Genomic DNA, 25,934 nt, shown 5'->3' with positions numbered 1-25,934 from the left:
CTATATATATGATGACTTATCTACTAAAAGATTATAAGAAATTTTGTACAGTTACGTTTTTTAGTGTATTGTATGGTATTGCTATAAAGGATGGTTGCATGGGAAAAAAGGTCCCACCCGAGCGGGGCAATATTGAAAATGTATCTATGTATGGGTGGCTGTTTTAAATATTTGGTCTGCTCCTTCAATTCCACGCTCTCATTTCCTCTCATCTCATCTTTTAATTTCTTGTGTGTCTCTTAAAACAAACAAACAAACAAACATGGACACCAAAAGCCTACAACCTCGAACAAGAACAACCACCTCTGATGATTGCCCGCCAAAGTCGCCGGAGTTTGAGTTCTGGATGGTCCGAAACCCGTCTTGTCCCCAACCCGACATCCTGTCCGCCGATGAACTCTTTGTCGACGGCGTCCTCCTTCCTCTCCACCTTGTCTCTTCGAAAACCCAAATCCATAACACCGACACGCAACAAACATCTACTTCCTCATCACAGCCGGACCCGCCTCCACCTCCTGAGCCATCTGCCTCCATAACCGACTCCTCACCCGCCGCCGCCACGCTCTCTTCTTCCAAGCGCTGGAGAGACATTTTCAGGAAGAGTAGTGAAAAGAAGAACTCGGAGAACAACAACAGTGCACAAGAGAACGATAATGAGAAAGACAAAGCCAAGAAGAAAGACAGGAAAGGCGGCGCCTCCACGGCTTCAGCGGCCGAGCTGAATATCAACATATGGCCATTCTCCAGGAGCAGGTCAGCGGGGAACGCAGTGACCCGACCCAAGCTCTTTCCCGGAGCTCCGGTGACCCGCAAGACGAACAGCGCGCCTTGTTCTCGGAGCAATTCCGCCGGGGAATCCAAGTCCAGGAAGTGGCCCAATAGCCCGGGTCGGGGCGGGGTCCATTTAGGGCGGAGCAGCCCCGTTTGGCAGGTCCGGCGCGGTGGCTCCACTTCCAAGAACACAGAACCACTGTTTCTCAACCACGAAAAGTGGTCCAAAAGAGAAACCTCCACGGTGGGTCGCCGGAGTAAGGTCTCGTCATCCGGCGGGGAAGGTGGAAAAGCGAGAGTTTTGAACATAAATGTTCCGACATGCATCGGTTACCGAACCCACTTGAGCTGCAGAAGTGATGTGATGAACAGTGCCGTTGGTTCTAACAGTACTGTTCGTCCCAGTAACGGTAACGGTAACAGTAACGGTGCTGACGGTGGTAATGTTGGTTCTAAGCTTTTCAATTTGCGCAGCCTCTTCAAGAAAACCCTTCTAACCTCTCACTAGTCATTTCATTTTTAGCTGAGCCAATGTCTATAATTATCTAGTTTAATTTAACTAATTGCCTACTAGACGTGTATATGGATTAAAATTTTATGGATAAATGCATCACGTGATATAATTTTTACATATATAGTTCATCCATAAAATTTTATTTCCTAATTGACTATTTATTATTATTATTATCTTATTTTTGTTCCTATATATTGCTGTAAAGAAAGCTACAAGTCTACCTTTTTTCACACCGTGTTTTGGATGTAACTCAAAAAAGTATCTGTTCTGACTTGGAACTTTAGGATTTTGAATAGATGGGTTACTGTCATGGCTAGCTACGGAATGTATGTATATTTTAATTAATTAACTAAATTAAATCGTGTTCTGACTTTCCTTCAGTCTATATATATCTGCAAGTGAGGCTATGAGTCTATGACTTAGGTCACTGTTTTCTACCCTTTATTTTAATTTTTAATGCTGTCATATTTCATTCTGAGTGTACGTCAGAACTCAGAACTGAATAGAGGATGTGCTTTTGGGTATTGGGAGTTGAAAGAATCAAAAGAAAGGAGTATATTCGAAGTGGTGTTTGTTTGTGATTATTTTATGAATAATAATAATAATAATTTTCTCATGGAATGCTTGTGAATTGTGATTGTACATTTGAAGTGGATAGTAAGATAGCAACGAGGAAGGAGGAGTTGCTTGTGGTTATTTAAGATATTTGAAGTACGTACGAAATGGCTGAGTTGCTTTGTAGTTGAAATGAAGGCTCTTAATTGAAGCAGTCTGTAATGTCATTCATGTACACACCAACCTCTTAAAAACGATTTAATAGTGGTTGCTTTTGTCCTTCTTCCTGTAAAGTCATCAGACTTTGCTAGCTAGCTAGCTAGTTTAGCTTTGGATCATACTATCATAGTCTTCCCAAGTTTGATTAAAGAATCAAGGCTTCTGTTCAAATTTGGTAATGACTGGATGTGTTGTTACTTTTTAGAGGAAAAAGTATTGGTAGATAATGAAAATACTAAACAATGTGAACAATAGATATATGGGATGTTTAATTTATTAGGTGTGCAAATGATTATTCTAATATTAAAATTTTATGTGTGTAATTTGGAAGTGCAGTGTATTTTTATTTTATTAGATCAATTTTAAAACTCATTATTCACAAAAGTCATTGTTTACCTAATAAAATCCTTTTTATATTCAGTTGCCAGCGAAGTAGTTGTAAGAGAACTCTCACGTTTAAGTTGGTTCAATATGTGAGTGATGTATTTTGGATACAGGAAAACATACCTACTTCTGGGTACTTTTCCATTTTATGATTACATCATAAATTACAGCTTTGCCTTTAAGAACACTATTCATATGTCATCAATTGGATTTTATAAGATTTCATTTGTTTCATCTCTTAATAAAAATGGTCTTAGATCAGACCGTTGCCTCAAAATGCTCTAAACTATTTGTTTTCCGATATGGATTTGGGCTTTTGGATCCATTTCAAATTTCAAAAGGTTAGCCTTCTAAGGCCTCCAGTTTAATGAGACTGGGCCGTAAGGGCCAGATCCACTTCAAATCAGTTTCTTATAAAAGCAATGTTATATGACTAGTTTTACCGAAAAAAAAATGTTATATGACTAGTTCTTTTTTACTACTTCATCAACAAAGATATTTTTATACATAATATTCAAAAATATAATATTACTTAAATTCTAAATCTTAAACTTTAAATATTAAATTTTAATTTTTAAATCATAATAATATAAATAGAGTATTAACCTAAAATAATAACTAATATTAATAAAAAGTATTGACTCCAAAGGTTTTTACTCGACCAACCCAAAATATTTTTTTTTGGTAGAATAATAGATTTTGAAAGGTAGGAGCTTTTGGGAGGTTTTCTTGTTTCCGGATATCAACCTTAATTAATTTTTGTCCATTAGATATCTTTATTTCGTAAATCTAAAGCCCAATAAACGGTAGGAGAAACCCAATGGACCCAATACATAATTTGGATGTTTCAGTGCAATGAGTTGTATCATAATTACTCAAATCAATCACAAAAATTAAAAAGGTAGACATTTTAGTCTCGCTAAATCTAATTGGTTGGACTAAGTGAGAAACAAAAAATAGCTATAGTAATTAGTAAGTGTATGGCACATAAATTTAGGAGTGAGTATTACAAATGATATCATCCTAAATCTTAGTTACATCCGTTTGTCCATGTATCTGAAGATGCTATGATTAAATTACTTTTGTATATAGTCGAATTGGTCGGGTACCTATGTAAACGGTCCTTTGCGCAATTGCGCTTCTACTCTTTTTTCATTCCTTTCGCTTTCTCTGATTCTCCACTTTTCCTTACCTAATTAATATCACTGGTAAAGTTATCTAGAAAGTTAAAAATTATACATATAACGCTCCCGCCCAATAAATGGGGGAAAAATAATTAACTTCCTCAAGTTCTGGTATGCTCTGCATAGACATCATTTACAAATTACAAGCATATCAGCATATGTCCATATTTAAAAATATCTGTTAAAAATTTTATTAAATAATAATAAATGGGATATTTATAATTTGTGAAAATTTTAAATTTTTATAAATTATTAATAAATTTATTTTTAAAATTTCTTTTAACAGTGACAATTAAATAGAAAAAAATTATTATTAAAAGTAAAGTCACAAGAAAAAAAATAATTACAATACGATGTTTCTTAAAAAAAATGTCCCACATAAAATGAGAGAAAAAATAGTAATGTTGATGGTGTTGATAGTAATAGAAGAGATAATAATGATGGCAAGATATGATTGGATAATTAAAACTAGCAAGACACGCGCGTTATGCACAGACAATACAAATGTAGTATATGATGAGATGAAGTTAACGCGTATTTGGTTTTTTATTTGGTGTTGAAAATCAAAGAGCATCATTATGATTTAAAAAACTATGTAAATTCTAAAGCACTTAGAACCGATTTATATAAAGAAAAAGAGATGGGTGAAAAAGTTGATATTATTCTATTATCTCTGAGTAATATTTTGATGATATGAATAATAGAATAAAATAGATAGCATATATTTTGATGATTGTGATTGACTAAGGTTTGATTTGTAAAAAATATGAATATGGAAGAATGAATTTAACGAAAGAATTTATGTTTTAAACATAGGAGTAGTAGTTGTGAATTAATAACTAATACGTACTAATAATTGAAATGAATTTCTGACCGTGTAAAAGATATGAAAAGGACATAAGTTAATACAAAAAAGAATTAGAGTGAGATTACTAAAATGAGCAATATGAGTCTTAATCCCTTCTTGATGGTAAGATATCTGATATCTCATATGGCAAGATTTCAAGTATTTAAAATTGAAGATTTGGATGTTTTCGCTAGATCTGTAAGATTGAGCCAAATATAAAAAAATTATACATTATGATATGAATTGCAATAAGAAAACAATGTTAGTGAAATGTAGCATTGTGGTCGGCAATAAAGTCATAACAATGTGAACTAAGGAATAAATTGCATTTTATGAGCGAAAATTGATGTATATATAAATCATAAAAACTTTAAAGAATACCTGATTTTGAACGCATTGTCATATATTTCTAAAGATTTCAGGGTAAACAACATTCTCAATCTTGTCTGTGTTTTCGTCATGAGCAATTAGAATTTTTAATCTTTTCTTATTTGTCACTCTTGCGATGACAACATAAAGTTGGCCGTATGTGAAAACAAGTTTTTGGAATAGTAATCTCACGTGGTCTAAAGATTGTTCTTGACTTTTGTTTATTGTCATTGCTGGAACACCCTAGATTTCTATTTGCTGGAACTAAGAATGAAGAATCTATACTACAATATGATAAAAATTATATTTTTACATCATATCAAGGGCTGCAACTATTCTTGAGTCGTTATAAATTATAATAAATCTAATCTATCCATTTTATTATATACCTTTTCTAAAAGCCATTAGCAATACACCACTATACTCAACTTAAAGTTTAAAGCAACTCTAAGCAAACAACAATTTTTAATATGCATAGTCTGTTCTAATGTCATCTAAATGCATCAAACAAAATTATAACTCAAAATCAACAAAAAATAAAATAAAATTTCAAGATGAAATATCTACCGTATATTCTATGGATAAAAAATACCCAAGAACCTACGATGATACATACGAAATTGCTAACTCATTTTTTGCAGAATTGTGTGAATATGAAATAAGTGGAAGCAATTTTGGGAAAAATGCTAAATCGGAGAAATTTATAATAAAGCAAGCTAATTAACAAAGCAAGCCAATCTAAGAGAAACATGACGCTTAACACAGAAGACCATTGCAAGGATAGTAAAAACATAAACCATGACGAAAACACAATGCTAATAACTACTAAGCTAGAATGCTGACAAAAGATTTGTCTCGTCATGACTTCTTAAAGAAACCAACACCATCACTAAGATATAAACTGATCAATCCATCTTTTTCTTTCCACAGTTCCTCTTAAATGTTTTGTTCGCCGATACTTGAACATCTACAGACACAGATGCTTTTACCGTGGAGCCATCACATGCATCAGCGCAAGATCTCTTGGCTGGAGCCTGATAGGAGCTGTCACCATTGCTCTCAACAGCAGAATCCTAGGGTTCACAGAAACTCAACAATTAGTCAATTCAACCATGAACTAGCTTTTCATTAGAATCACACATCTCTGCATAGGAAAATCTAATGATAAAAAGAACCACAGATAAACTGGTTACCTTGGAGAGACGAATTACAGCATGTCCATTGGTTTCATCATCCATTTCAGTTATAGGGGTATTTGCTTGCATCTCATTAAATTGCAGGATGCAAGATGAATTTAAGGGATCAATTAGTTTCAACATTAAAGTCTTCAACACATGTATGTTTTAGTTCCTGTGACAATATATACTATACTTACAGAAGCATCACAAGAGTTAGCACAACCAAAACTGGACATGAGGTACTCATTATCATTTCTTTGTCAGTTGTAGAACCTTATTTGACATGACAAATTTTTTTTAAGTCGAATGTTGAAGACTTACACATAACTCTTTAACTTTCACAGCAACCTTTCCCACCATTTTCTCTGCTTCTTTGTTCCAAAGAAGGAGCTTCATACAACTACTTCCATTAGTCACAATAATTTGTAGCTGATACCTGCATGAACATCTTAGCAGCAAATTACCCTTAACAATAAGATATCACCACATGCAGCTACAGAGAATTTGCCAGTTCATGATGCAAATTAGTTGCTTAAAGAAGCTAAAAAAGATTGCTCGTCTAACAACTAATCTTAGCATAGCCTTGAAACCTACACGCCTACAATGATCACACCAATACCTATCTTTGTTCTCTACAACCTTCTTCAGACATGTCTTGCACGATATATAGGACCATTCATCTTTACCAACCTCTATGGATACAACATTGCCAACAATCCAGCACGATGTTTTCTAACAAAATGCTCCAAGATCAGTAAGAAAATGGTTACAGCTTAAGTAATCACGAAGCAACCTTACCTGAGTCATATTAAGGACCTCCTTTATAGTTCGCATTGGGACAATGCCTACATTGATCTCATCTGCCACAGAGTATTGAGGTTGTGTCTCAAGCTGAGTTTTTCGTTGTGAATAGGACACAACATCCGTTGCCAATTTGTGGACACAACCAAAAGAGTTTATGCAGGTCAATATTCTTTTTAAATTCTAATTCCTAAACGCATAATAAAGCAGCAATTAAGGCACTCATGAGACAAACTTTTTCTTCAAGTCAATAACCTCAGGAAGGTTAGATTGAAGTAGCATTTGGAGACATAGTAAGTACTTTAAATATTCACAGAACTTAAGTATACATTGGATTTAAAGAGTTGAACCACGATTTTGAAAGGCTCCCTATCATCTCATTGGAGGTGTGGAACTACTTGGTCAACCAATTCTCTGAATAATGTACATTTAATTTTTTGTTTCCTGGAAAGAAACCATACAAAATTCCTTAGACGATTTTTTCACAGTTCATGCCCATCATAAGCTTTATCTAAATGATTGGAAACCATAACAAAATTTACACCTTCAATACAGTACAAATATTAAACATTACTCTAGGTTTTCCAACTGTAATGCAATACGCTTGCTTTCCTGACCCGTCGGGTAATCATGTCCTTTCTTTGCAACAACCTCTCCTATGTATTTTGTGTTCCACAATATATACGTTTAAATATAAAACTGCATAAAAGTTCCTAATTATAGCAGCACTGAATAAGCACTATGAGAATTTAACTTACCAAACAATATATTTCCATCACTTGGACCATTTGCCTCAAATTCAACAAATGGACGAAAGTTAAATGGGTTAAAAGCGAAAGTCTCAATGGGTAAGATTACCACCTCAATCTTTGTATAAAATTTAAGCCTGTACTTATATGGAATTGTCCTAATCTTGCCATTGTTAATTTTAACAATAAAATTCTGCATACTATAAACAACATTCTCTTTTATCCCGTGCTTTAACAATTCAAAGCTAGGCTTGCAAATGGTTGTATGTATTTTATCACCTTGCAACATATTTTGAGACACAATGAACAAAAGTTATTTACCAACCACTTTAAAAGAAGATGCAATATAAAAGAATTACTTATCCAAATACCTTCTCATCTTGCAGAACCAACTCCAAGTTAAAGACCTCTTTATTGTTTCACTGGATGAAAAACTCATACAATCGGGCAACCCCCACAACCAAAGACCAAGAGAGCTTGGTAGAATTGATATCTCTGATGAAATTTGTCTTTCCATCCATTTTTTGAAACATATATACTTGCAAGCACAAGCTTTATCTGGGAAAAATAATAATGTGTTTCTAAATTTTTTATATACGGTGTAGCGTTCTAATATTTATACACATTTCTTCTTCTCTCCATCATAACGATGAGCGAGAAAATCTGCGTTATTAACCTCATGTCCTTTAACATGTGTGGAAAGGTTTTTTGCTTGCATATAGATTTTAAATTTGAAAGGACCTCAACCCAAGGAAGTTGTGAGGGTAGCAATTTCCTTACAGGAGATACTGTGGCAACCTCGATCACTGGGGCTGTATTTATTTACAGAGACAAGACACTGAGACAGGGACACTGAGACACAAAATCATGTTTGGCAGAGGAGTCATGGATAGAGACAGTGTGTCCAGAGACACTGAATTAGTGTATTTTGTGTCCATTATGACAGGAAGGACACAGAGACACTAACAAGGGACACAACTTATTTTTTATTTTTTCTTTCATTATTTTTGTTAATTTTTTATAATTATATTTTTTATTGTTATATTTTTCATCTCAAATTTTTTGAATGAAAAAAAAAGAATAAATTGAATTTTCATAATTTGTTCTAGTTTATCACCAAAGAGAATACAAGAACACAAAATTTTGTGTCTTTGTCCATCAGTGTCTTGTCATGTCCTATTCTCAGTGTCTTGTCCTGTCCTGTTCTTAGAAACAAACGCAACCTGGAAGCCATCATGGTAGAACTTTTTTAGGAGAGAAGACTGTAGCAACCTCGTTCACTGGGATGCTCTATTTGCCAGAAGTCCCCCTCACCTTATGCCAATTTCTGATTGGATGGGAACACTGTTCTTAGAGGATTACATAAGGCTGCTTATGTGGAGTTAGTGAGATTTGTTTTAATATCATCCTGGACAAGTGTCGACTATGCAGTTGCCACGCATCTTCATGTTTATAGAGGAAACTTGTTGTTTAATTGCGATTTGTCGTCACCAAGGATGATGGCTACTGAACTGTTTTTGGAGGGAATACTATTTGTGTGAATTTTGGGATTGTTCATTAGTTGAATTATCTTTTAAGCATGTCCACGTATAATCACTGAGAAGGTTTACTTATTAACTATTGTTGGAGGGAACATTATAGCTTTCTAGCAACGTGTCGTTGGGGAGAAAGCCTGATTTTGGAGGAAACAATATTTGTGTGCTTCATGGACTAAACTGCATAAGTATTATATATTAAATAGATAGTAAAAGTAGAAATTATGACAATAATGAGAAAAATGATGATAATGCTTATAGTAGTTGGTCCTATTATAAAAAAAAATTGTAAGAGTTTAAAATCCTCATAAATTATAAATAAAAACTTACAATATTAGTTTTCGTTACTATTTAATAATTTTTTAATAAAAATCATATTATTCTAAAATAATTTTGTTAGAGACTAAAATATTTTATTTTTTTTTTAAAAATAATTTTGTTAAAGTTAAAATATTCCTTTTTTATTATAAAAATAGTCTTGTCCTTCGAAAAAATAATCAAGATCCATAGGGATGTCAATGGGGTAGGGCAGGGCAGGGGCGGGGGATGCCTCCCTGCTCCCCATCCCCGCCCCCAGATTTATTCTCTGTCCTCGCCCTCGTTTCCTGCCGTGGAGGAATATTGCTCTCCATTTGATAGTTCTAACTAATTATTAATTTCCATATGAATAGAGATGTAAGTATCCATTCTATACAAAAATAACAAGATTTTATACAAAAAAAATCTAAACGGCAAGATGGTGACTTCTTTCGAAATGATGCAGTGGGGGGACGCAACGGTGAGCCAGAGGATAGAGAAGTGGACAAAGTGGGAGACGCGGCAACAGAGAGGAGAATGGACACGACGACAAAGTTATGGAAAAGAACGCTGCAAATAGAGAGCACGACGCAGTGAGGATCATGGCACGGTGAGGTGTGACAATGCGGTGAGAAGGGAGAGCGGTGAGAAGGGATAGCGGCGAGAGGGTGGCTGCAGAGAGGTTGGATGGAGTATGGACAACGTTAGGAATTTCTGAATTGAAGAAGAGTTATATAAATGAGAATTAGGAGTTTTGGGTTTCTATGTGTGCGTGTGAAATGACTAAAAAACATATATGAGGTGTGTGTAAAATGACTAAAAAACATATATGAAAAATAAACTATTAAAGACAATTAAGTAAATTTATGAACTTTGGAGATTAGTGGGAATGGGGCGGGATTCCGCTCGAGTCCCCGCGCCTGCCTCGGAAAAATTTTGTCCCTGTCTCCATCCCCACAAAAAAAAATTTCCATAATCGGATTTCCATTCAGAACAATTCCCGTAAAAATTTTCGCGCCTCGGGGAGTTTTGCCATCCCTAGATCGGAGGTTTGGCAAGCAAACGTATCTTCAAGATTTTCAATAATGTATGAAGAGTAGCATGAGTATGCCGAAGTTCTTTCTGTAGTATTGTTTTCTAGTTGAAGAAGATCTGTATATTTGTTTTTTTTTTCCATCCAATTAATATTAATTGCTTGGTTATATGCACATATACAATGCATCGTTATGTTTTTGTGGGATTCTACCATACTACGATTTAAATTTTTTGTGATACAAGTATTATTATGTTTTAAACTTTAATCTGTTTTGGATAATTAAAATGGAATAGTACTTGGAAATTGGATTTTATATATGTATATGTGTATGTATGTATGTGTTGGAATGACTAAATTCTTGAATTGATTTGGTTTAAAAAGATTTCTTCTGGAATCATTTGTAACATTTGACTTGATTCAAAAATCATTATTGCCATTAAAATACACAAGAATGATTGAACACAGATTTTACTTCAGGGTAAATTGTCTTCAACTTGTAACAGAAAGCTAGTTGAAGCTTTATCCTATTATTTTAGCAGCGTCCTATTTGAAACTTTTTAGTTGAATGCTATTTCTATTGGTCATTTAGTACTACTTAGGTTATTAGGTTTGGTAGATTAATAAAATTATGATACAAAAAAAATACAAAAATAAATATATATATGTTTTGTTTGTTGGAGAAAAAAGGGAAGAGAGATAAGAGCCAGCTGGCAAGAACGCAAACCGCAAAGCAAAGTAAACGGCGTCGTATCAATCCGTCCACTGCACATAAAGATATTCGCCGTGCGACACGATAAACTGAACTACTCCTACAATCAACGATATATTGATTCTCTTCTCTCTTCGGTAGCAGAAGGAACAAAGCGAAAGAAAGAAAATCAATGGCGTCCAAGGACAAGAAATCATCAAATCCCTCCTCCAGCAGAGCTGGCAGAATCCGTACACTCTCCGATCTCAACCGCCCGTCCGTTGACTCCGACTCCGACTCCGATGAACCTCAGGAGTATTACACCGGCGGCGAGAAGAGGTAATATTATTATTATTATTATTGTTGTTGTTGTTGTTAGTTGTTTTAATTAAAAAAAGAAAAAACTCAACTTTTCCAATTCCCTTGGTATTTTTGGGTATTCGGCACATGTAGATGTAGGATAAGAAACCATTCTATTGAGTTAATTACAGTTTGCAAGTAGATTGGCTTTAATTGGTGATAATATCATTAGCAGTTGATTTCTGTTGTGTGTTGCGTGATACCACATCATAATTTTGCATTGTTGTAGTTCATCTACTGCTAGCTGGCTCTGTATAGTTAGCAACTGTTAAGTTCTCAGGTCCATGATGTAGCTTAATATCTATGAACATTTTCTATTAGCTTGCCAATTATTGCTCTTGGGATCATCAAAGACTTTGACACTATTCAGAGTGCAAGATTGAATTCTGCCAACCGTAGCCTGACTTGTGTATAACTGAAGTGAGAGTTGCAATCGTGCTGCCATAGTACCGTTTTTCTTCCCATGATTAGGTGCCCTTATACTTCAGTTTATGTTGTCATGACTGTAGACTAAGGTTGTTGCTTGTTTTGCTGTTTGAGTAATGTTACCTTCTCCCTCTTGTTGATGCTGTACATGTGAACTTTAGGGTTGCCTGGTTGAAAGATAAAGCCTTAAACTGCATATAGCAGAAAATCTTATCTGATTAAAGATAATTGAAAAAATTGAGGGGTATCCACTTGTTGTGGATCTCTTGGTAGAAGTATGCTTTAGACTTCAATCATACTGAATTCTTTGGATTTTGCACAAAATCATCTCTTGGCGAAGGTGTTTGAAATTTGCCTCAAGATGTTAAAAGCAGTAAAATCACGCTTTTGATAATTGATGTTATGCAATGTTGGGTTTGTCTTGTTCATTTCTTATATTCCCTTTATGTTCATGAGCACTGTTGCTCTTCCTAACCTCAACGATGTTGTTTCTGTTTTGTGGCAACTGTAGAGTCTGTAATAACTTGTGTGAAGCTTTGCATCATGACTACAAGCATTGTTGATGTGATTGTTTAAGCTACTTAATGCTTATTCTGTTGGTGACTAGTTATTTTAATTTTGATGTTGAACATATGTCAATATTTTGAGGCCATCTCTACTACAGTATGCAGGATATTCATGTTTAGGCTTTGCTTCTATGCTTAAGTATTTTGAGAACCATGAGCATTCTTTAGTGAAAGCTCACTCTTGACCACCTTTGATTAGGAGTTATTGTACTTGGGCTCTCTTATTTTTCTCCTAAAAAGCTGTATGGTCTGTTTATTTAATTAAGTGGGATTGGATTATAAACAGGTACAACTTACAATGAATAAATATACGTCTCAATCATATATTAAGTTGGTTTTGTTATTTGGAAGTTTCCTGTTGAATTTAAATATTATACATTGCATCTCCAGTGGAATGCTTGTCCAGGATCCCTCAAAGGGTAATGACGTGGATGCAATTTTCAATCAAGCAAGGCAACTTGGAGCTGTAGAAAGGCCTATTGATCAACTTCAGGAGCCACCAAGGTCAACAAGCTTTACTGGAACTGGCAGGTTACTCTCAGGGGAAACTGTACAATCTGCTTCTCAGCAACCCGAGGCTGTTGTTCATAACATTGTTTTTTGGACTAATGGTTTCACTGTAAATGATGGGCCTTTGAGGAGTTTGGATGACCCTGAAAATGCTTCATTTTTAGAGGTAACTGTTACTATAGTTCTGCATTCATAAATGGATTGGAATCGACAAACATATGAAGCAATGAGTTTGTATATGGTCAGGAAAAGAAAAAGAAAAAAGAAAAATAAAACCTTGTGACTATTATTCAGGGAATAATGTCATATTTCAAAAGTTTCTAAGAAATCCAGCATAACTAGTACTATACAGGAATGGTCCAGAGATCTGTTTGGGCTACTAACACCGTTACTTTCTTCTTGAATATGTCACTAATTTCATTGTGTTAAATGATATTTGTTATGTTTGAATGCAGAGCATAAAAAAATCCGAGTGTCCAAAAGAGCTTGAACCTGCAGATAGGAGGTCGTCTGTCAATGTTAATCTCATAAGGAGGAATGAGAAGTATCCTGTGAGTTTTTATGTTTGAGTTCGTAGTTATTTGTCTCTTATATTTAGTATAAAACCAGGATGAATTTGGTTACTTTTGTAGATATAAAACTTCTGCAGATTTTTATTTCTTTATTTTTATACACTAAGATATTATGTGTCAATGAACAACCCCTCTACTTCACTACTAAAACAGGATGAATTCAACTGAATTTGTTGGTTCTATTTTTTCTGAAGAGTTGCATTTTGAGATGCTATCCATTCTTTTGTGTGTGTGGATTTTGATGTTTGAGATTATAATTGTATGTGGAGTTTTATATCTCTTTTTGCACACCTGTAGGAACCCGAGAAGCGTCATGTTGCATTTCAAGGTTTGGGAAGAACTCTAGGAAGCAGCTCTTCTTCAGGATCACCAGAGCCAAGCTCAACTCCTCCCAACACTGCTCCAACCCCTTCTGCCGGCCTGGTGGTGGATCAGTCATTGCCAACAACCTCAATACAGCTCAGGTTGGCCGATGGAACCCGCTTGATATCACGCTTCAATTATCACCACACGATTGGCGACATCCGTGGCTTCATTAACGCCTCTAGACCTGGGGGTGCAGGTAATTATCAACTTCAGGTGATGGGTTTCCCTCCAAAGCTTCTCTCCGACGAAACTCAGTCTATAGAGCAGGCAGGACTGGCAAATTCGGTTGTCATCCAGAAATTCTAGCAGCTGTACAAAGGCTGCTGTTACGTCACGGGTCTTTACTGGCATAAATGCTGCTGTATTAATGTGAACCAGTTTTCTACTGATAGAACCTATCAGGGTTTTTCCATAGTGAGTTTTGATGAGGGATTTCGGCGTGTTGTCCTTTAACTGTCATTATCAAAAGAAACAGGGTGGGTGCGGGTTCATATTTTCTTGTTGCCTAAAATTTTATGATGTTTTCTGTTGCTTTAGGTTCAGTTAGATGGCTTGGCGTTTCGGCCCAAATGTATGTGGAAAAGGGTATCATAATTGTGTTTTTGCTATCAACTTGCTGAGCCTAATGGCTGAATTTTGAAGTATACATTGAACACTTGGTTGAACTCGAAATCTAGGATAGCCCTCGGATTGTGGAAGTACATCAATCTTGGAAATAATATAAGTTCCCCCATATAATCATTGAGTAATGTGATCTGCATGCATATCCTTTAGTATGCTAGAAAAATACTGATATTACGCGTCGCTTATCGTTGCACGTAAATCGTAATTGTTCCACATTGCGAGCTTTTTCCATTCGTTAATGGAAGAGAGAAATTATGAAAGAGCCAATAACAGTTAACAGAAAGGGATGATTAGGCAGCAATTCTTGTAATCTTGCTTGGGTCCCAATCATGGATGTAGTGACATCTTAGTCCAGCACGAAATGGTGCAATCCTGCATAAAAAATGTTCTGTAAGGGTCAGCAATTTTTGTGATTTGTAACCATCAATTTTTTTTGTTGATTTAGTACTGGCCAGATTTTGATAAAAGTGTTAGTCTTTAGACTTTTTCTTTAAAATATATTTTATATGAAAAAGTCTAAGAGGTCAACAACTCTATTAAATTCTGATTAGCATGTAACTAGCAAAAGAAAATTGAATAATTACATACCATTGGAAATATCATTGATGACTACTTGATGGCTACAAATCACAAAAATTACTGCCCCTTAACACCTCCTTTTATATTTAACATGTATTTTATTCATAGTTGATTCTGCTTGGTTGCGTGACAAGAGAAGAATGTTGTTTCAGCCCACCATCAGTTACCAGTTCCTCTAAGATTGTAATCAAAATCCTAAACGCTTCTCTTTCATCCAACTCGTCAAAGATTAGCATTTGCTCACTATGTAACAAATAAATTAAACCATCGTATCTCAGAAGAATATCGAAACACTATCTTGTCTTAACACCAAAGGTTATCCTTAGGATAAAAAGATTCAAAGGCATGTCTTGTGCCCTTCCACTTAACCAAAAGCTAAATATGCCTTTTAGAAAGCAAGATTTGCTGTATTGGAATTTAATTCAATTTTCAAAAAAGAAATAAAAGAACGGTGACTGCTCCCTGTCTAAAAATATAGGAAAACAACATTTTTCTGGACAATTTAAATAATAGCTTAAAAAAATAATTTTAATTTTAAAAATTAATTTTGAATTAATTAGATGATTTAATCATAATTAAAAAATTTTTTGCTGCAACCGCTCTCTCGCAATCCTGGGCCATGTATCGCGATTTTGGTGTCCCCGCAGCTGCTGTCTCGTTTTTTATTAACTAGGTCGAATGTTCATTTTATTATATATGCGGATGGTTCTTTTTATTCTAAAATAGATGTTTATTTGGGTATACCATTGATGTTTTATTTGATTTGCTTGATTTTGCATGCACATGCTCCGCAGGACACATTTTACCATGTATGCAGATAGTTCTTTAGATGTTTATTTGGGTCATACCATCTGGGTGAACGAAGCAAGGTGGCACGCGATAGAAGTGGCGAAAACATGACGCAGCGGCATGGAAGTAAGGGCAGAGGTGCAACATTGGAGCAGCGACGAAACAAGGCCTTTGGCTCGGCAACGGTGCCACGTCACGGAAGGAAAAAAGAAGGCGAGCAGCGGCAGCGTCGCTTGCAGGGAGAACAGGGGTGGCGCAACGCATGGGAGAAGAAGGTGCAGCGGCAGCGTCGAGAGCAGGGGCGCGAGGTAGGAAAGAGGAAGGTGCAGCGGTAGCATCGATTGCAGGGAGCACAAGAGCGGCGCTACGCATTGGAGAAGAAGGTGCAGCAGTGGTGCAGCACGTTGCTTCTTCAGAGTTCAAATGGTGGAGGCGGCGGTAAGGTGCGTTGGTGACGGCGTGACAGGAAAGAGGGAGTGAAGCAGCTGCGGTAAAAGGAGAGAAAGGTGCAAGATGAGAGGCTAGGGTTGTGGTGGATAAATGGAGTAGAATATTTTTTATTTTAGTGGACCTGGAGTGCAGCCCATTGTTCACGTTATTCGCACCCCTTATTATTTATCTAACATAACTTGGTGTCTAAAAGTATAGGGGAAGTACGGTTGTTAAATGGGTCAGCCCGGCCCGTTTAGGTCCGGACTATTTAGCCTACGGGTTATACGAGCTAGTCCATTTAAACCTACTTTGTTCGCAAGCCAAGATTTTATAGCACTGACTTTTTATAGCAAGTCCGACGAATTATATGGATTGGCCTGTTCATTTGTTGTTTTTTTTTTGAATATTTTTGGACAAAAAAAATGTTGTATGACACAAAAAAATAATTAAAATTTCAGTAAACAACTAAACTCATTTGTTATTATTTTTTTTTTACATATTGCATATTTGATTTGAGTAACTATTATGCTCTAAATTTGTCTTTTTAACTCAAAACAGAATCACATTCACATCCAATTAGTAATTCCATATTTTTAATTCTATTTTTATTTAAATGAGTATTCTTAATTCCCCTCACATAGTTAACAAAATATTATAAACCAATAACAACATCACAATTCTACCAAAAAAGTCGCACAAAATTAAAAAGAAAGTATTTGGCAGATTACATAGCATGCAAATATATTATAAAAGTAGCAAGCAACGTAATCCTAAAATTTTTAATCCAATCTACCAAATTAGTTAACACCTACAATGGAAAGAAGAATAAATATCAGCTACAACAGTATTTCGAGAAAACATCTTAGCATCAAGATTCAAGTACTTAAAAATATTCCTAGTTCTTCTATACTCAACAAATGAGAAAGGCAAATCATGTTTTATGATTGCTATTGCAATTAATTTACGAAAAATCACAGGATTAACTTGCCTAACTCTTAACCTCCTAGCTTCATCAAGCATCATTTTTTCCCAAATCATGAAATTTAGGGAGTTCACGACATACAAAGATATGTCATCTCAATGTAGAGGTACCATGAGTACTATCCTCACTTTTGTATTCTTTTTCACACCCTTTACATTTGCACTTTGTTTTGTCATCTTTTGCAACTATTTTTATAAAACTATTACAGACATTAGATGTAGTTAACTTTTTCTCTTTTTAGAATTTGACCCATAAGTGGAATACTTACAAGAGGGGTCGCTTGAGTTACTTCCGGCGGAAATTTGTCGTCAACAAGATCATCAAAGTCATCATCAGAATCTGAGTCCAAGAAAATGTGTTCTACCTCAATATTTTGATCAACAAGATCTCTTGCATAGTCATCCATAATTCCAAAATAAATTACTAACCAAAAATAAAAACATAGAATCAGATTACTCTTTACAATTTACAAAAAATATTATTACAAAATAACCCAGAACAAAATAAAATAGATAAACAATTGATGTTGGTGTCATACTGTTCATCTAAACGTTGAGAACCTAAGATTTATATAAAAAAAATAAAATGCATATTTTATTGTTAAGACAAGAAAGTAATATTACAATAATTGGCTGAAGACTGATGAGTGATGACCGAAGACTACGAAAACTGAAGAAGAGTAGAAGTTGAGCGAAGAACAGATGAAATAACGAAGACTAAGGGGCTAACGGTAATGAGAGTCTCGCAAGACTTTAATGGTAGGATGTTTATCGATGACAACGACAAAGAAATTACCGTCGCAGGAAAAGGGATGGACACGCGCATAAATTTTTGCGGCTGTGGCACTGTGTAGAAGAATTAAGGATTTAGGCTACTCCAGTCTTCAGAAAACTTTTTCTTTTTCCTTTTTAAGTTTGAATTTTTAGTGAGTGGCCGAGAGAAAAAGAATTTTCAGTTTTGTACTTTTGTATTGTATTTAGGTCGGATTATTTTTTGGGTCAGGTGTTTTTTTTTCAGCTTGCATAATATTAATCAATTGGATTTATTGGCTTAATAATTCTCTAGATCTGTTGTTTTTGTATGGATTAGGTTATAAATTTTTTGAATACCGTTTTGCCAAAATTTGAAATTTCGGTTAAAAAAATTAAAATTTATGCAGATTTCCATTTAATTCGTGGACTAGTCCGTTTAATTTGTAATTTTTTTGAGTTAATCGGACTTAATTCATTTAACCCAAATTTTAAATTGTCCTTAATTAAAGACAAAAGACCGTCTATTTAAACGGATATGGGCTTGGCCCGTTTTCACGGCCCTAAAGGGAACAACGCTTGCTTTATGTTGGAAAATTGCGAATCAAAGAGCAATGAAAAAACAACTAATAACAGATAGCTCTCAAGTCATGGGCGTTGGTGGATCTTGTCTTGTGTGGCGCACAGATAATGTTCAACTGCAAAATTAAGCTTGAACCTACCACAACCTAATTAATCCCCCTCAGGAGATCATGCAGCAACAGGAGGAAAAGTGAAGAAGGAAACAGTGGCATGTCAATTTTAGAAATTATTATAACTGGTTCCCTACTTCCCTTCCGTTTTGTTGTTAATCTCTTTTCTGCCTAGCTAGGCCACCTGGAACAGCTTTATTGTAAATTGAATATAGATATTGACTTATCAACCAATCATAATTGGTCTACAAAGTAAAACTTAAATGATAACATTGGGGCTGGGGGTACACTAAAAAATGTGGAATAACAGTGCTCATAGTCATAGCCATCTTTTGGAAGTATAGATATTGTGGAATAATAATTGATTTTACCCAATAAAGCAAGTTTAGTAAAAGTTCTCCTTTTGGTGCAAAGGCACCGAGTTGTTTACCAATTTACATGTCTCGATGTTGATGACATCTTTCTTTCGCAACAATGGCCTTATGGCCAAATCCATAGCAACGGTTAATTACTGAAACTATTGTCTGTTGCTTCTAAAGAACACATTGTATATGTATTAGTTACTTCTACTGCAAGCTACTCTTAAGTGTGTTAGGGGTAACTTGGTCTTTTCCATGTGAGTCTGTTGAGTCAGCAAATTCTAGTAGAAGGCTAGAAGCTGTTACAATTTATAAGCATGTGTTAGAATTGTTAGGTTAGGGGGTTAGATAGCAGAATGATTAACTAGTTATATATAAGAAGAGTTAATTCACAATACAATTTTGTGATTTACCATTAACGCAAATCTCATCTCAAATTCTCTCTAAAACTCACAATGCAATTCTCCATTTCTCGCCAAATTTCTCAACACAAAGCAGATTTGAACAGAGCATCCCATGCTTACATGACTATTAGAAAATCAGGTAATACTAATAATTTCCTAATTTGAATACCATACATCTAATAATGCATTGTGGTATAACCGTATAAGCAAAATAATACTTTTTGCAGCTACCACGTAAATAGTAATACAAAAAAAAAAAAAAAATGAATGCCACAGATTACATAGGTAAAATAACGTGTAGGGATATCTATGAACGCTATTGTGGACTATGGCCCAAAAGCAAAACTTTTTCATATTCAAATAATAAATTATAATATGACAAAAAATTGATAAATTATAATGACCTGACCAGAAAAATATGATACATTATAATGACAAAAATAAAACTATAAAAAATATACTCGAAAATCATATCACAATAAAAATAACGATAAATAAATTCTTGAAATTTTTAAAAATATGACAAATAAAAAATATCATATATATGTTATTTATTGAAAATATAAAAAAGATAAAAAAATAAAAAAATATTTAGAAATTAGGAAGATAATTAAAAATATGAGTTTGTGTTCCGAGAATTACTTGAAACTGTGTTGTATTTGGGTTTAGACGTGAGGTTCAGACTCTTTCTGTGACAGCGTCGAACTTGAACTGGTGCTGAGATGCCGTCTTAGCGGGGATCCTCGTACATGGTGAATAACCAAATTCTAATTGAAGTGAAATCTTTCGGATAAATCAATGCAATTTAGGATGATTCGATGAAAGGATATCAATTCACATCCGAGCTCCTCGTGAGGAGGTGGGGATGGTACCTGCAAAAAATTTCGATGCTTAAGTTAGGAAGGGTTCAAATTGGGTCTTGAATATACTTGAATGTATTAGTGTATTTATAGTGAAAAAGATAACCACCTTTTAGAGTAGTTTCACTTTTAATGGTGAATAACTGTTCCCTTTTTCTATGGAAGTTGTTGAGATCTCCCTTCTAGAAAAGTAGAAGATATCTTAGGAGTTAACTATTTATTCAAATAAATAGAGTTGAATTTCCACCATCTCGCCCAACTTCTTTGAGGTCGGGTAGGTATAGAGGAGACATGATCTCTTTTTGGGCTTGACTATGTCTTTTGGCTAGGTATGAGTTGGTAAACGTGGTACGGTTTGGTTCGATTTTGAGGAAAAAAGTCATCCGATCCGAACGCTTAATTTATGTGCAGTGCAGTTTAGATTGGATGAACTTTTTCTGGAAATCCGATCCGATCCGATTACAAGCGGTTTGGATATGCGGTTTTTTAAATAAAAAATAATAACTTAATTTATAGAGGTAATAACCTGTCCAACAATTGAACATAATAATAAAACATAAATTCCATAAAATATTATAAAGTAATATGTCTAAATATTCAACAATCCAACCTATTCAGTAAGTCTTGAATAATAATTCTTTAACATAAAAATAACTAAACAAGTCTCAACAACACAAAATTAAATAACATAACAAAATTTTAATAAAAACATAACATAAAAAACTCCAAGCTGAGAGGTGAAGCACCGATTACTAATCAGATTCATCATCAGAGTCTTCTTCATCTATTAGTTGAAGAATTGGCTCAAGTTCTACAATAAAATAAATATTAGTAATTTAAACATATTATCAAGTAGTAAAGTTAATCAATATATGTAGATAAAATAAAACATAATAATAAAAAACATTACCTTTCTCAAGTTTTTTTAAATTCTTCAAAAGACTCCTCAAAGTCAATTAGCAATGAATTGACTCAAAACCAATTTTGTGCATAAATCAAAGTTTCAACAGTTTTGGGGGTAAGAGAACTTATATATTGATTAAGCACTATACCTCCAGTGCTAAAGGTGGATTCAGAAGTAACCGTTGACACCGGCATAGCTAGAACAGGATATTTGTAATTGTTAGAGCTCACTTTTCACCAAGTCAAAATATTAAAACTGGTTTGGGACCACTTTCATCTTTTTTTAAAATGCTCCCAAGTCCAAGATCTATGTCTAACAGATTTTTTAGTGTTACATATACTTGGTTCCTCAGACTGACCAGGATTAGGTGTCTCATCAGCAACATTTGCTTTGCCTCTCTTCCTCTTAGATCTAGTTCCTTTATTGTTCTTATCATTGCGTGGCGGCAGCGGTGGCAGCAATGGTGACTACGTCTGCGTCTGCGTTTGTGGCTGCAACTGTGGCTGTGGCAGCCGCATCGACTCTGACTGTCCCAAAGATCTGACTAATTCAAAAGTGAACGGAGTAGCACTGGTGCATTGAACATCCTGTGATAACCAAAATCAGTTTATGTTATTTTAATATTTTTTTTCAGTTAATCAACATATTCAATTGTTACCAGCATACACATTACAAAATAAGAATATTACCTCAGGATATGAAGCTGACATTGTTGACCTTCAAATTGAAAGCTAAAATCAACTAAACAAATATAAAGTTTGCAAAAGTACAACACAAAATTTATTATAACAGATTCTCAAAGATAACAAGAACAGATTGTCAAAAATAACAAATTTGACATAACAGATTGTCAAAGTAACAAAAACAGATTGATTTCAAATTCAATACATTAATAGAAATAGAGAAAAAAAATTATTTTTTATTTTTAATAAAAAAATTCATCAAGAAAATAGGGTTGGAGATGGTGCATAGATATTATTATTATAATTATGGTTTGAAAATTAAAGACACATATATAATGTTGATTATTTGACAATTGAGCTTAAAATAGACTAGAAAACCGTGTGCACTTTAATATGATCATCATATAAAAAAAAGTAAAAATTGTTATGTTATCGAAAAGAGGAGGTGGTACGTAGCGGCGTCACCAAGAAGAGGAGGCGGCGGAGGGCATCGTTGAGAAAAGGAGGCGGCGAAAAGCATTGGCGTGTGATGGTGAGAGTGAGTGAGAGTGAAGAGTGAAGAGAAGGGTTTCTTTAGGTTAGGGTTTGTGTATGTTTAGGGGAAGGGGAATGAGGTGTGTGCGGTGCTGTGGGAAAAGTTAAGGGAGTATGGGTATTATTATTATTATTATTATTATTATTATTATTATTATTATTATTATTATTATATGCGGTTCGGTTGTGCAGAGTGAAACTACAAATCAAACTGATCCAAAATCCAAAAAACATCCAAAATTGAGTGGTTTGAAACGATTTTCGATTTGGATTGGTGCGATTTTGCCATTTTTTTGGACCGGTTTAGATATGAACATCCCTAGTATGAACAGTACCCCTGCTTGAGTTTGGTCTTTACAAGGTCAGACCCAAGAAATTGTGCATTAAACTGGTTCTTTTAGATTAGCGCCTTAGGTCGGACAGTCCGCCTTTCTGGAATCACGTTAGGTATTTGACGTGTTTTAAATTAAAAAATGTTGCATCTTTTCATATGTTGTGTTTATGAGAATTTGTAAGAACTATATCGTTTGTTGGTGTGGTTGACGACAACCCGACTTCTTGTGATTTTGTAGATACTTTGCTATACCCAAATTTTTGACTTGTTGTGATGATTTATCTTTCTTTGTTGTATTGTAGGTATAGTTTTTATCTCTCGTTCAGTAATTTACAACATGTCCTCTAAAGTCTTGTCCAACTTGACTTGGGTACAGATATTTGTTCTTACTCCCATCCCTGTTATTGATAATGAGTATGCTGAAACCTTTCATAGGAATCATAGGTTATGTTTGAATCGGGAGGATGAGAGAAGATACAAAATTGTGGTTGCCGACCTTGAGGAGAGTGTTTGTTTTCCCCAACTTAATAAGTCGAAGCGTCATTTCATCTATGTCTATGATTGTTTTTTCACAAAATTAAAAGTTAGCCTTCTGTTTTCTAAATTTTAGTCTGAGGTCCTTAAGGTATATAATGTTGCTCCTTCCAAACTTCATCCTAATTCTTGAGATTTATTGAGAATCTATCGATTTCTTTGTCAGAAACTTGACGTCCTTCCGTCTCTTAAAATTTTCTTTTATCTTTTTGGCCTCACCAAACCTTTCATCTCAAAGAAACAGAGTTGGATCTCTTTTCAAGCTGTTCAAGAGAGGAAGGTTTTTGCCATTTTTTATGATTCTTTTCATGACTTTAAAAATTATTTTTTTTTAAGATCCGTTCTGTTGAAGGTATCCGACCTTTCTTTCTGGGTGAGAGAGATGAGCCCTTTTTTTCTTTTTATTGAGAAGAACATCTCGTAATAGTTAAGTATAATTTGGATGACTTAGATGAAGTTGAGAAAAGCGTAATCGATTTGTTCCAGGAATGTTGGGGCCAAGTTGCTTATCTAGATATCAAAATTTTTTTTTTGAAAATTCAAGCCAACTTCAATCTGAACTAGGTAGCCTTCTTTTTTACTTTTGTAGATGTAGTTTTTGTGGCTAATATGACTCGACTTTAATGTCGCGTAGAAAAGATGGCTCCTAAGTCAGCTGCTATGAAAACTCTTCGAACTGCCAGAAAAAATATTGTTGCCTGAAACATACAGCTGAAAGAGGTCGGTGAATCTGGTGACCTTTCCTCTCCTTCTAAATTAGACTCAGGTGCCTCAGCCCTAGTAAAAATTATTACTGACCTGACTCTCCCCCTACTCTCCCCTTCTAGTTCGAGGAATCAAACAATTCTTCTTTCACCTCCCAATCCTGGGACGAACCCTAAATAACGTAAGACTGCTGAATCGATGGGCATTTATGAGCAAGGCTTTGATGTAGTAGCTTGGTGCAAGAAACACATTCTTCCAAATAACTTTATTAGCATGGATAATATTTTCGTAAAAGGTCGTCTTCAATGGCTTGCCCGATGTGAAATTCAGACGGTCGGGGTGTGTGCAACTTTGTTGAGAGAATTAGAGATGACTCCCCTGGTGCCACTCAGCGTACTTTGACCGATCTATAACCTGAGGTGGTGTCATTAAGGGAATCAAAAAAGGAGTTGGAGGGTGAGAAGGAGTCACTTATTTCTGACCTTAGCAAGGCTCAGGAGAGGGTAAAACAATCTGAGGCCGCCTTAGCCGTAACACCCTTATATTCAAATCCTTATGCTCGAGTCATAAGCCAATGATATTACGGTGGTACGACTCTTAGGTGGATTTTTAATATATAAATATAAGTATAATTGAAAGGAGTATTAACTTGAGAAGCCTGAAAAGAATGAAAATAAAATCACAAAGTCGTAACACTCACGTATCGAAGCATAAGAAAACTCAACGCGTTCAGCTAACGGATGAAATAACTAAAGCATATAAGAAATAGGATAAAACAAAATAGACATAAATATAAGTATACTAGCTACTAGACGCTACCCGCGAAGATTAGGTCGACTAGGGTTATAGAGTTAAACAATTGACAATAGAAGTTCCTATCTCTCCCAAAATATATCACAGCCTCTATAGGCAAGTTTCAAAAATAATATATATACACACACACACACACACACACACACACACACACACACACACACACACATTAATAAAAGTCTTTCCAAATTAAAAGAAGAGATCCTAAAACAAAAGTAAATAAGAAATCCAGTAAACTTCGCCGCTTCCCAGATGAACCACTGCTCACTGCTAAGCACAATGACCTGCATATAAAAAACAAGAGATACATACGAAATGAGAACCCCCAACCCACGGGTTCCCAGTACGGTAAAAGTGTCAAATAAATACAATATATTATAACATAAATTCACTAAGTATCTTAGACCTCTTATCTCGTCATATCCAACCTAAGTTCTCACTAGTTCATAACTTGGCCACTATCATAGGGGATTCTATTCTAACCCAATTCCCTCCATACTTTCACTATCTTACAACCAATAAAACAAGAGCCGAATTCCTCAACTATTTTTTTTCCTCCACAATCTTCCAAAACACCAATAGAATCACACAGACAAATAAAACAGACAAAATCAAGCACATACTGAAAGCATATATAACAAGTAGGCAGTTAGCAATTAACATGAATAAACAATTAAGCAAGCCAAGACATTATACACTCAAACAAAACATACAAATGCATATGATGAATGCCTATCCTATGGCTGATGATATCATCTGTTGGTTATATAGCCAACCCGACACGTCTTGGTAGCTAACCATGGACTGAAACACCCATGCAAAATAAGTGAGTTTGAGCTACCACCCCCTTACTACTACCTGCTTAACCCAGAGCTAGTGGAATAATAACTACTACGGCTACTACTCAGGTGGATGTTTAAAAGCTAAACCTGAAGCAAGTGGAATACACCACTACTGCTGCTACTACCAAGGCATCACAATCTCTAACCTGGAGCAAGCGGGATGAACCACCATCCTTGTTACTATCCAA

At 35.0% G+C, this 25,934-nt stretch overlaps 3 protein-coding genes across 3 annotated transcripts; 2 read left to right on the top strand and 1 right to left on the bottom strand.

Annotated features, from left to right (window-relative positions):
- The first annotated feature begins 262 nt into the window (after positions 1-262).
- LOC112706041 (uncharacterized) lies at positions 263-1,279 on the top strand. Its single transcript, XM_025757130.2, has one exon. The coding sequence runs from the start codon at positions 263-265 to the stop codon at positions 1,277-1,279; it is 1,017 nt and encodes a 338-aa protein (XP_025612915.1).
- Positions 1,280-5,748: 4,469 nt separating this feature from the next.
- Positions 5,749-6,855, bottom strand: LOC112763982 (uncharacterized). The gene is made up of 5 exons (XM_025809532.1): positions 6,820-6,855; positions 6,641-6,753; positions 6,343-6,457; positions 6,037-6,168; positions 5,749-5,916 (listed from the first exon to the last, which is right to left on the bottom strand). Exons 1-5 carry the CDS (start codon positions 6,853-6,855, stop codon positions 5,749-5,751), a joined length of 564 nt encoding a protein of 187 aa, XP_025665317.1.
- A 4,198-nt stretch (positions 6,856-11,053) lies between these two features.
- Positions 11,054-14,665, top strand: LOC112706032 (plant UBX domain-containing protein 4). Its single transcript, XM_025757118.2, has 4 exons — positions 11,054-11,466; positions 12,870-13,155; positions 13,445-13,540; positions 13,859-14,665. Exons 1-4 carry the CDS (start codon positions 11,321-11,323, stop codon positions 14,231-14,233), a joined length of 903 nt encoding a protein of 300 aa, XP_025612903.1. The 5' UTR covers positions 11,054-11,320; the 3' UTR covers positions 14,234-14,665.
- Positions 14,666-25,934: the final 11,269 nt, after the last annotated feature.

Source organism: Arachis hypogaea, chromosome 1, assembly GCF_003086295.3.
Source record: "Arachis hypogaea cultivar Tifrunner chromosome 1, arahy.Tifrunner.gnm2.J5K5, whole genome shotgun sequence".
NCBI lineage: Eukaryota > Viridiplantae > Streptophyta > Magnoliopsida > Fabales > Fabaceae > Arachis > Arachis hypogaea.
This window is presented reverse-complemented; position numbering and strand designations above follow the sequence as displayed.

What these genes read in the sequence shown, in the direction of transcription:
- LOC112706041 (XM_025757130.2), top strand. Translation starts at nt 263, where the DNA reads ATGGACACCAAAAGCCTACAACCTCGAACAAGAACAACCACCTCTGAT.
- LOC112763982 (XM_025809532.1), bottom strand. Translation starts at nt 6,855, where the DNA reads ATGCGAACTATAAAGGAGGTCCTTAATATGACTCAG. An exon ending in GTTGTAGAGAACAAAGATAG is followed by an intron (nt 6,458 to 6,640) that starts GTATTGGTGTGA and finishes ATGTTCATGCAG; the next exon opens with GTATCAGCTACAAATTATTG. An exon ending in CTGTAATTCGTCTCTCCAAG is followed by an intron (nt 5,917 to 6,036) that starts GTAACCAGTTTA and finishes TGTGAACCCTAG; the next exon opens with GATTCTGCTGTTGAGAGCAA.
- LOC112706032 (XM_025757118.2), top strand. Translation starts at nt 11,321, where the DNA reads ATGGCGTCCAAGGACAAGAAATCATCAAATCCCTCCTCCAGCAGAGCT. An exon ending in TACACCGGCGGCGAGAAGAG is followed by an intron (nt 11,467 to 12,869) that starts GTAATATTATTA and finishes TTGCATCTCCAG; the next exon opens with TGGAATGCTTGTCCAGGATC. An exon ending in GGAGGAATGAGAAGTATCCT is followed by an intron (nt 13,541 to 13,858) that starts GTGAGTTTTTAT and finishes GCACACCTGTAG; the next exon opens with GAACCCGAGAAGCGTCATGT.